Source organism: Poecile atricapillus, chromosome Z, assembly GCF_030490865.1.
Source record: "Poecile atricapillus isolate bPoeAtr1 chromosome Z, bPoeAtr1.hap1, whole genome shotgun sequence".
Taxonomy (NCBI): domain Eukaryota; kingdom Metazoa; phylum Chordata; class Aves; order Passeriformes; family Paridae; genus Poecile; species Poecile atricapillus.
The window spans coordinates 134,765,231-134,777,620 of record NC_081289.1 but is presented as its reverse complement, the minus strand read 5'-3'; the positions used below and the strand labels follow the sequence as shown (position 1 = coordinate 134,777,620).

The window sequence follows — 12,390 nt, the reverse complement described above, 5'->3', positions numbered from 1 at the left end:
GTAAAAATTATAGTAGTATCAGTTGAGTAGGGAGAGGGAAGACAGGATCATAACAGAAAGCAGAGGCCAGAGAAATACTAAGAACAGTCAGCTAGGGTCTGAAATAGAACTTCTGTAAGAATGACAGTGGGTTTTGTACTATTTTTTGTGTTTAGCAGTTTTGCTCTTTCACAGCACAGGGTTTGAATTAATACTCTGTTTACTTTGAAACACTATTCCAGAAAACTACAATTACAACTACAGCATTAAAAACGCAAACGGATGTTACTGAAGGACACAAAATGATTCACATGAACACTTCTCAGTGTTAGAAGAGGAAAAAGAAGCACTTTGTTCTCTGACTCCAGTATTTATAGATTCTTGACAATGACCAGGGATTGGATAATTAAGTTACCACTTTCCCAAGCACACTGGTCATGTGAAATGTCCATCAAAAGATGTTTCTTAGAAGGAATGTGATAAACAATTTATATTTATAGAACTTTCATGGGAAAGTAACTAAAACAATGAAAACATTATCAGAAGGCTTTAGGTTTCAGGGCAACAAAGGGACTCTATGTGGAATGCACACTACACCTAATTATCTAAAACATAAGGATAAATAAAGCTTGCAAAAGGAATAGTATAGCCTAGTATCTACACTTGTCTTAAAAACTTCTTGACCCATACAAGTACAATTCATGCAAAAGAATAAATTAAATAATTTAGATTTTTGCTCTATCTCTCAATTTCTCCCTTTTATTGCTTTATGCTTGTCTTGGTATGCAACCCAAGACATACTTCAACTCTGAAAATGAGCTTAGGAACAGAGACTAGTCTTTCAACTACATGAAAATAGTTCCAGAGTCCAACTGGTGACAAGACACCATCCAGACAGGGTCAGCATCACAGCGGATGAAGAGAACAACTGTAACCTTCTCATCTCGTCAGCATAATTGGGATGCTGCACTGTCTTATTATAGGATTAACTTTCAAAAAAGTGTAAAATATGGTTCACCATTCCAAGTCAAAATAAATTTCTAAATGGCATGCTTAAAGGTTATGGCCACTACACCTTAGCCCAGACTGTTACAAAGTGAGTGGACAAGTGAACTCCCAACAGATAAACAGAATTCTGTAAGAATTTTTCCTAAGCATTATCATTCATCTTATGTCTCTATCATATGTATTTTACTGATTATGACTGGTTTTGGATTAAAACCAAAAGGTCCCTCCAAACTGTTTTCTCTTTTATGTAACATAAATATCTCCAAATATCTCTTGCTAAACCAAAATGTAATTACAATTAACTAACTCCTTATACAGATGTGACATCTCCATAATTTAGTAATTACATAATTTATTCTTCCATTATTTGTCCTGAATTTCCTGCAGTTTATCACCTTGCAAAACATGCAGTTTTTTCTGCTTTTTTTGTGTTAAATTCCACATTACAATTCATGGCATCATAAACCATGGCTGAACCACACCTGCATACTTTGAACAGTCTAAGGCATCCTCCCTGAAAACGAATGATCAACAACAAAGTCTTCTTCACTGATGAGGATATGTTAAAGAAAACAAATGCTATAAAGATGAATGGAAAAAACTAACCATATTTAAAAGTATCTGTTGTGTAATTCGGACATAGAGTATAATAAATTACAGGGTTCAACAAAACAAGAAGTTACAATTACTGAAAAACTATGCTCTTGGGAGATGCTGTTCTACATGCTGATGTTACACACAGGATTGAAGTACTTACTTTAATCTTACTAAAAAGTCTGGAAGTAGTAGCTCACTAAAACAGAAGTGAAGGGGACAATAGAAACAAATTATCGAAGTGTCAAAATCTCTCATGAGGAAAGCAATGTTACCTCCCCTGTTTCAAGAGGAATAAGCTAGAGATATTAATTAAAAATGCTATAGTTAGTTGTCTTCCTCTTGCACAAACAAATCCAAATGATACATAGAACTGGACAACATCAAAAAAGAGAATAGAGTATTTCAGTTAGAAGTGATCCAGAAAATGTTTAAAGAAGTTGTACTTTTCTAGTTATTTAAATTTCAACAATATCATGATGAAAGAAAAATATCGTTAAACATTAAAACTGTGAATCACATATGAAATTCAGGGGAAAAAAGTTAATTATTTTATTTTCTATTGTAATAAGTAACTTTATGGGAAAGAAACTACACTGCAGCAGTAAGAAATCAATTACTATTTTTTATTTATCATTTGAAACACCGAACACTGTGTTTGCAAAAGAGCTTTCAAAATCACTGTATGTTTTCAGAAAATCTTTTAAAAGCATATACATTTGTGCTTGCACACCCATATACAATTTATACCTAATTTTTGTTCATTTATTTGAATTTTAGTTATATTTGACATTCTATATCTGGTTCTTCTCTTACCATGGAACCCAAACTGTTAAAAACACTCATTAAAAAGGATTGTTGAACAGAGGTTCCCTAGGCAGCTAATTACAAGCAGCAGCTGTGTAGCTCCATAAACAGAATTACATGCATCTTATGTTCCATGCCTCATATTATGCAGTGTACTATTAAATTTTATTTACATAACCTATACACAAATATGAGACTAATTTGACTCTCTATTAGCTGTAAAATCTGACAGAAACACTTATTTCTTGTTTCAAAATTAGAACCATTTTCCTGTGCCTTACCTGGCCCATTTAATCAACATCACACATTATTCTATTAAAAATTCAAACCAAAGCACAGAATTTAATTGATTTAAAGTAAGTTTAGTTGTGCTTGCCTTTTATAGCTTTGCTCCTTTTCTTATTCCAAATACAATGATAATGAATTATATGCTAACAGAAAACAAAAATGTACACATAAATCTTGGAAAGACATATTTCTCAAAGTGGAGGACCAGGGCTATTCTGTTCCAATAAGATTCTTCTGATTTGTGCAGCATGTATTGATCATGTCTCTGCAGCAGGTATCAGCTTTAATGAAAGAAATTTATGCTGCTATCCAGCATTTTGGTAAACTGACCAAAAGACAGATTAAATCAACTTCACTTACACGTCTCATTAATTACCATGCAAGAGAATTCTTGCCACAGATAATGTAAAAAATCTAATTTTTAAAATGGAAAAGAAAGAAAAAATTATTAAACTCTTATGAACAGCAAGAATTCTACTCAAGGCTATATTTTCCTAAATTTAAAATCCTCTATTGTTCAACAGAATTATAAAGAAAGAAGAAATTCTACTAGTAAATTATTAGTGTTTGTATTAGAAAATGTCTAATACCAGTAGGCACCCACTATTTTAATTGCAGCTGAAACAGCTGTTTTGAATAGTGCAAAACAGTGCAGCCTGAGCATCTTTATCAGTTATTGCCAAAGAGATGCAACAGTATGGCGAGAGAAATAAAACCAGCTTTACTATCAATAACTACCACTGAAAAGAACGAAGAGTCACCTCTTTACAGACAATGAATATGGGTCTACCTGAGCATATGCCCAGATTTAGGATACTTTAAATTTGGTAAGCTTTCCAGAACAGGCAGGAAGAAAAGAGTGCATTCTGACTATTGTTAATGATTCCTTCTGACATATGCTGCTCCTCTCCTGCTAAAAAACCTTGTAATTGATATAATTTCTTTGGCAGCACTCATTCTGCATAAAAAGGTAAACAGACTGACAACTAGCTGATCCTAAGGTGAAAAAAACAGCTTCTGAAACTCAAGGGCAAAACAAGATGTGCCAGAATTTGAATATAAACTGTGTACAATGAGTTACAACTTACATCTTATGTTCAGAATTATGCACAACCTACATATGAACATGGGCATAATGACACAAATTTGAAGGTACATGATCAATGGTTTTCTAAGGTATTTAGCAAACAGATAATCTTTCCAGTCATAAGTTTTTTTAGAGCTAGTGTATTCACCAGCTGCTTTTGTGTATGCTTAACAGCCCAAACATGATTTTCTTAGGTTTTAATTTCAAATCTCATTTATACAACATTTCTCTGGGATGAAGAAGAACATCCATCATCCCTCAGGGGAAGGAATTTCAAAACTGTAATCTGCAAAGACTGATGTCAGACATCTGTCCAGATGGCAGGGAAGTACCTGCAGGAAAGGTACTGAAGCCGTTTTGGTCCTACCACACTCCATGTGACTCAAATGGACAAAAGGGATAAATTTTTGCCATTGAACCTAAAGAACAATTCTAACAGTTTCTACCATCACTCTGGAGAATGAAAAGAGAATGGTTAATGTTGCTGCTTTAGAAATCTGACACAAAACATAATTCAATTATGTGTGTAAATTACTTTCAAAAAAAATTGCATGTATAATCCTTGGCAGGACAGGTTGGGGCAGTAGATGAAAAGGAGAAGAAAGACACATCATCAGACGTGAAGACTCAAGGAATACATGCGTAAAAATAATTCTGATTGCAGGAGAGAATAAGAATCAACAGAGCCAAAAGAGCGGGAAACAGGAATGAGTAAGACAGCTGGAGAAAATCAGAGGCAGAGTAGCACACTGTTTTAGTGTGTTTTTACTACTGATTAAATCAGAGAATTTTCTACACTGCTTCATGATTTGAAGTGATCCATCAGAAAGGCAGTCAATACCTCCCCACACAAGTTGCTAAATTTCTGTAACTTGTTTAAAATGCTTATCTGTGCCACAATGCAAAACACAAGCAATTGGATGACTTCTTTTTCATCTTTCACTAGGGTCTGTGCTCAGACATTCTATATTAAATTAAACTTTTTTATAGAATTGTACTTATTTTAAGGCAGGCTGTTTATTCCTGTTTAGTTCTTCTAGTCAGAGAAACTGCTTATGAATAATTCAAAGTTTTGTTAAAATTGTATTTCTATAGCCATTAAGCAGAAGCACAATACTATCCCTGTCATTATCACAACTCCTACACACAAGAAGAAAAAAAACCTCTATTGGATCAAAAAGAAAAGAAAACATCTATTGGAATCAGCCTGAGAGCAAAATTATACTGGCATAAGGGGAGAGAAAAGAGCAACTTGAAAGATAAATCATTATTGTAGAAAAGAAGTTATATTCTGTGTACTACCATTATCGTGCCATGATGTATCATTTATTTTTTTATTAAAAAAAGCAACTGGGCATTTTAGCCTAGAACCTCTCCTTTGTCTAGCTACATCATAATAAATCACTTTAACTATTTACATCATCAGTTTTACCCTAATTAGCTAAGTACTGTGGATTAAAGAACAATGTTGAAAACCTGATGTTTTACCAGGAATGCTTCCAATGTAGAGGATGCTTGACCAATGTTCCCTTTCAACATAACAAGAAAGAACTATCCAAGGCTTTTAAGTGCTGGCATTTGTTCTTAGCATGCTAGCCAAATTCCAGATCACTTGGTTACATTGTGCTTACTTGAATTCCTCCTCTACGCCAAAAACAGACACACTATTCTTATTTTCATACTCTAAATACATAACTGAATTGTTAGTACACAAAAGCCATACTATTTCTGAAAGAAAAAGCAGTTGCATTTCAGTAATCTCCAAGTGGATTCTAGTTACATTACACACATTCTTTAATAGTACTAGACAAAAACCACAGTAAAAGGACAAATGTGCACAGTTAATAAGCATTTATTGAATAACAAAGATAAAATAATAGCTGATGAGGCTTTGAGAGTACTCTAAGTACTACTCAAAATACTTCAGGCCATTGTTTATGAAGTAATCCATCCATAAAGTGATATAATTTGTAGCTGCCTAGAAAAATCTGATTTATTAACTGGAATTTTATCTTGCAGAACCACTATGCCAGAAAATGAATTAAATTGTGCATGACAAAAATGAACCATCTGAACTTTACTTACTACTTTTCTGCCTTCTTTTTTCTGAAAAAAAAGCCAGCTGGAGAGAGCTTCTGTTCACCTACACCAAGCACACAACTATTTTATACATAAAAGAATGTCTACAAGAAAAATGTTCACATAATTTTAGTTCTGACTGTACTGTGACACGGACATGAGTAGATATGTTTAATTACTGGGGTTGACTAAAACCATCTTCTGACAGTATGTTTTACATACAATTTCCTAAAGCAGAGATATAGTGACTCAGAATTTCAAGACTGTTACTTAAGCCATAGAACTAAAGCAATTTGTGTTGCCTTGATCCTCTTTGTTCCATTCCTAATGGAACTCTCTTCTTGGCTAGCTACCTGTACCAGTCACATTCCTCAATGAATCTTTGTTCGGTTCCAGTCTGTAATCATCTTTTTATCCCTTGTCTACTGCTTTCCCAACAAAACACCTATTATCCCACTAAGGAAGCGCATAATCCTCAACCCAAAACACCGAACATTCTGATAGAAAAAAATAACCATAAAGGAAAGAAAGTGGTCATAAACCCAAAAATAAACTGTTAAGAAGAAAGAGATGCTTAAAAATGGGTGATGTAATTCAGTGAAACCACAGCAACATCCCCAAAATAAAAACGTCTTCAATTCCTCACTTCTTTGTTTCGCACACTTGTTTAAAGCTGTATCGACATGCCAGTCTCTATTTCTCCTGTAATTTACTATGTCCTTAAGACATGTATGTACTCATTATTCAGAGAGGTTCTAATGAGCTTATGTTCATTTTGCTTATGTGAATTTTTAATCTTTCAATTTTTAAGGCAGTTTGGTTCTTTCTTTCCATCATTTACACTCATCTTTTATTGTTCTGATGCTGTATTTTACGGTTTTGATACTTGAAATGGCTAAGAAGCACTGTCTACCTTAAAGCTGCAAAATATCTCCAAAAACTTTCAATCAGTCAGTAGTGGCATTTTAAAAAACAACCAAAGTAACAACCAAGAACCAAATCAAACTCCCATCTGCCTTAGTAAGTCTCTTAAATAGTCTCACAAATTAAGCCAACTGGCATCAATATTTGAAATGTTATTCCATATCATATTCCTCTCTCTTCCATAGTAGATTGTAATTCCTGCCAATCACATTACATTGGAGATAACGAATTCTTTCTTGAAGCTGAAAAATCCTTCAGTTCTTGATCTAAATGTGCAATTGCTATAACTGAACTAAAAGAAACCGTATTGTCTCAGATAACAGCCAGCAAGTTATGGATTTTGCTTAAGAAGGTTAAATTATCTTCTTCTTTACTTGGTTATTAGTACAAAAAAGAATCACAACAGTCAGCCACAGAACTCCACTAGTTCCTCACACTGGAAGTACTTAGACCTGTCTCTTAAAAGCGCCAGAACTTCTCTGCACGTCTCTTGCCTTAATCTTGCCCACTAATTTACTGAGATTTACTCAAACTGAACCTACACACTAATAATTAATTTTGCAGTACCGAAAACAATGCACCAAATCACAATATTTTCCTGCACACAGCACACCTGCAACTTTCCAAACCTCGTTATATATTCTTGTCAGTATTGAACACACTTTTTAAGCGTAAAGAGATTATTTAGTACATGCAGATCTTGAATATGTACTGCATGTAGCCTTATTAGTATTGCCAAATGTTAGTTCTGCAGCTACTTGAAGTGGAGGACTTTCGCACAGCAGACTCATCCTAGTGTTCTTTATGCAGATAATAAAAAAATGAGAATATACCATAGGAACCACATTTCTCCAGAGACACAACCCCCCAACCAAGACTGAGAGAAAATAAAGATAAGCAGCAAATGTTAATATAGAACACACCTATTATACAATTATTGGAAGCAAGATAGCACTTGAAGCATCAGTTCAACCTGAAAGTCACATGCCTAAAGTTCCTGTTTAAAAATAACAGAACAGCTAGAGAGCTGAAAAAAAGCCAAATCAAGAGCAGAGGATGCAATCTCAAAATACACAATATGCAATTTTTTGCATAATGAAGGGTAATCTAATTTTTTCACACAAAGACAGGTTGAGTTATGGAACTCCTTACCACAAACCACTGTCAATATTAAACATTACATCAATTCAGAACTGTCTGCATGTATTCATGAAAGGAAAAGTTAATTTTACTAGCTTATGTCAATGCATAAAGTCCTTCACTGCATTCTGTGGTGGCAGGGGGAATGTTCTGTATAGCAATGGAGCACATGCTAACAGGACAAGCTTCCACATACTGTTCTAAGGGCCAGTAGGGGCCATGGAGTTCAGAAATGCACCAAGCAACCACCTGTGGAAACATGTGGTAAGCACAAACCCCAAGATCATGACTTTTTGTTTAGAGCTTAATCCTTTTCTGTCCTCAGTACAGACATGAGGACCCAAAAGAGAGTGTATGTGAAGAACAAATAAATTCAAAACTAAATTTTAAAGAGGACATGATCGTTTGATCATTGTAAGAAGGGATAAATGCCCTGATATTAGCTCAGGTGGTTAGAGAATAGTGCTAATAATGCCAAGGTTGCAGATTCAAACCCAGTATTTCTATTTTCTGAAGAGCTGGACTTGATGATCCTTGTGGATCCAGCTTTCAACACAGACTATTCTGTAATTCTGTGAGTCAAATAACATGAAGTAAAATGAATAATAAACTGAGAGGGAAGAGTGAAAAGAAGCCCTAGGATAAGTGGAGGCTATTTAGCCTCTTTGTAACTTCCCAGAAAAGAAAAAACTAGCAAATAATATAAACCATAACATTACAAGTAAAAAAAAAAAAAAATAAAAAAGTGTGTATATGTATATATATATATATATAATATATAAATTACTTTTCAAAAGTATATTTAGAAACAATCTTGTCGATACAGGAAAAAGCAAATTATGGTGCACAAAAGGAAAGTCCTGAACCCAGGCACTCTTTAATTACCCTGTATCAGCTTACTGCTATTACTGCTGGCACAGCTTCACTCTAAATGCAATTTAATTCCAGAATTCAGGTATTGCTTCATCTGACTTTTCTTAATCTTAGTTGTATTAAATTACAGTAACTCCTTCTAATTAATTCCACTTTCAATTTATTATCTTGAACATTTAGAAGTATTTTCATTGTCCTTTCCTAACAAACGTTACTGATACTCACCTTTAAAACTGGATTTTGTCATTTTATTCTTTATGCATACCACTGTTGTGTCCATGTTATTCAAAACTAATGTTCAAAAACAGATATAGGCTTGGTCACATCATTTTTTGTTCTTCATATGTGCAGTTTCTTTCAGATGGATAAAAGGAATGAAATGTAACAGATGATCCCTGACACTTCAATTTCTGCTCAACAGGCTGCTGCTTGATGTCCTCTATTGCTTTGACTATTATAAATTCACCCTCTCCTCTTTCAAAGCAAGTCCACAACAAGATGCATTAAGTTTAAAATAAAGACAGACTCTTAGGTGAAAAATTAATATGCATTTCACAACCCCATATTACTGACTAAAATATATATAATTCAAAATTGTATCATTCAAAGTACAGAGTCCTGTGAAAAATCAGTTTGGAATGCCCAGAGACATTCCTAGCAGAGATGTTAAAAACTGAAAGCACAAGAAGTGAACAGTTTTATTCTTTAAAAACACTGGTGTTTTTAGCAAGGGTAGAAAGAGGGAAACACTTACTTTATTTGTTTTCTGCAATTATTGTCCTTTAAATGGTCTCTGGACTTTGATTTCACAGTGCAGAACACAGCCATCTTTCCAAGTTCTTAAATTCAGGGAAAGAATTAAGTAAAATTTGATTAATAAATTATCCAATCACTTCTCAGAATAAAGAAAGCTACAGTAATTTGTTAAAACTGATTTAGATGGAACAGCAAGCCACTACTGAATTTAAACATGAAATTCCACATCTTTCTCATAGTTCTAGCTTATCTGAGCAAGATTTTATTATGTCATCTCAACAGACAGAAAAATTCATGTTAATTTTAAAGAAAATCTGATGCTTAGAAATTCACTGACTATGATCATGAACTTGAAGGAATACATTTCATGAAAAAAATAAATCAAAGACACCGGAAGTACCAGCCTTTCAAAGTCAGAGGTGATATGGAAAGTTCTATACTTAATATAAATCAATTCTGGTTTGCACATTTTAAATTAGCATAAGCTTCTGTTAATGACTACTTGCAGCAACCCCTAAATGTGTATCAACATAAATACATATACATTGATTTCTGGATCCATGGGAAAAATTCCATGATGAAGCTAACATATGTTTGTTCTTTCTTGCCTGACAGACCAGAAAAACACTCTGATGATAGATTCACCCACTACCATCATAAAAATATCAAAAATGGAATTTTTTTCTTCCCTCAAGTGTGTGTATTTTTATGAGTTAAGATATATTCAAAACTTCAAATCCTTAGAAGAATAGAAATAGTAATTTAAACATCTGCCCTAAAAGTACTTCCTCTCTCGAAGTTTCCTGTTACTTCACTCATTCATGTGCCACTGACTCTACACTAACCTTTTCAAGATTTATAAATGCGTGGCCAGTTATATATTTATATTCTTATTCTCAGGATTTAATTTTATTTAAAGCACACCCTCTGTCAAAGCACATAGATTTAATCTGAGAAATTCTGTTCTCAGGGAATAGAATCTGTAACATTCCAAGTTAACTACCGCTTTTGAAAATTGTTATTAGCTTGTTGTCTGTCATTAGCCACCAGATCATTTTGCTCCTGCCTTTTGTAGCAAAAATAATCCTTCCCAATTCTGCTGAAAGGTACTTGAAAAAGAGTAGTTAAAATATTTTTTCCAAGAAAAAAAAAAAAAAGGCCAATTTAAATACGTGTGCATTTTCCACATGTAGCTCTCTTCCCTATCCTGTAGCGTTTTATAACACACGTTCCAAATAAGAGAAATGGAACCAGGCATGGTTGTTTCGGTGTGATTCTAAAACAAAGATGACTTAATGCAAACAAAAGCTGAGCAAACACTGTCTTTGCCCAAAGCGGGCTCGGCTCCCGCACGAGCAGCTGTCTGGCACAGGGACACCCCCGAGCCTCACACCAGCAGCGCCGCTGGAAAACTCCGCTCGGCATGTGCAGCGCGCGTTCCGGACTGCCAGAGCTCTTCTCGGCACTGCTCCGCTCTCCCTCCCCCTTCCACAGGGCGCCAACTCAGTAATACTGCGTGCTCCTATGAGAACGCATTTGGGAAAATCACCCTGGATTAATTCTCTTTCTCCCGCCAGACTGCGATTTGCAGAATCACAACAATCAATCACGTTGGAAAAGATCCTTGAGGTGATCGAGTCCAACCCGTGAGCCAGCACTGCCGTGGTCAACCAGACCATGGCACGGAGTGCCACATCCAGTCTTTTCTTAACACCTCCAGGGACGATGACTCCACCACCTCCGTGGGCAGCCCATCCCAGTGTCTGTCTAATCACCCTTCCTGCGATCAAATTCCTCCTGATTCCCAGCCTTTCGGTCTCCGCCCTGCACCACCCCCACCAGTTCATGAGCAAACACGGACCGCGCCGGGGTCGGGGCGGAATGGGCAAGTAGCTATTCAAACAAATACACGTGGAACGCGCAGCCGGGGCGGGCAGCACTGCGGGGTGGTACCTCCACGCCGGCTGCCCCTTAGGGCTCCGAGGGAGCGGGCAGAGCGGGCAGCGAGCAGAGCGGGCATCGACCCCCGACACCCGCTCGCATGCCCCCTGCGCCAGGCCCGGCCCCGCCGCGCCGACCCCGCCTCAGCCCCCGCCCGCCCAGCGCCTCCCCCGGGGCCGCCCCGCCCCGCCGCGCGCTCACCTTGCCCCACGCCCGGGGACACCCGCGCGCCCGCCCGCCCGCCGCGCCTGCGCGCCCGCGCCGCCCTGCACCGCCCCGCGCCCCGCCCCCGCCGCGCAGGCGCCGCCCGCTGTCGCCGCGGCAACGGGACGCGGAGCCGGGCGGCGGCGGCGGCGGCCGTGGGTGCTCCACACAATGTCCCACATCCTGTGCGAGTGGCTCAACCAGGAGGTGAAGCTCTCCCGGCGCATCGGTGAGTGGAGCCCCGCTGTGCGGGGACGGCCAGGGCCTGGCCGCTGGGGCAGCGGGGTCAGCGGGGTCAGGGTCGGGCCGTCGTGGAAGAGGTTCCCCCGGCCCGCTCCCTTGCCGCGGCCACGTACCTCCACAGCTACATTTTTAATCTTCATCTGCAAGGCAGGGACTACAGAATCGTAGATCGTCAGAGTTGGAGGAGACCTTCAGGACCATCCAGTCCAGTCACGTGCCCAGCAGTGCCCCTGTAATCCCCTGAACCACTAAAGCACATCACCCAGTGCCAGATCCAGACACCACTTGTACACCTCCAGGGATGGTGACTCCACCACCTTCCTGGACAATATATGCCTGAGAATTTTCAAGCTGAAGTTAATTCTCCTCAAGGAGCAGGTGCTCTCAGGAGATGGAAGGTGCTCAAACTAAAACTGCTAATCAGGACTCCAGAGAATAAAAAGTAGTTTAATATGTTTAGAAAGTGC

General features: G+C 37.6%; 1 protein-coding gene and 1 long non-coding RNA gene across 2 annotated transcripts in view; one reads left to right on the top strand and one right to left on the bottom strand.

Annotated features, from left to right (window-relative positions):
- LOC131572978 (uncharacterized) overlaps positions 1-11,715 on the bottom strand; it is a 35,284-nt gene extending 23,569 nt beyond the window's left edge. The window contains exons 1-2 of the long non-coding RNA XR_009276102.1: positions 11,678-11,715; positions 9,534-9,618 (exon numbers count right to left, since the gene is read on the bottom strand). This is a non-coding gene — a long non-coding RNA (uncharacterized LOC131572978). The remainder of the gene's footprint in view (positions 1-9,533; positions 9,619-11,677) is intronic.
- A 107-nt stretch (positions 11,716-11,822) lies between these two features.
- SPEF2 (sperm flagellar 2) overlaps positions 11,823-12,390 on the top strand; it is a 92,271-nt gene continuing 91,703 nt past the window's right edge. The window contains 1 exon segment of the mRNA XM_058825918.1: positions 11,823-11,909. Within this exon segment, the coding sequence (XP_058681901.1) occupies positions 11,852-11,909 (58 nt within the window). The 5' untranslated portion in view covers positions 11,823-11,851.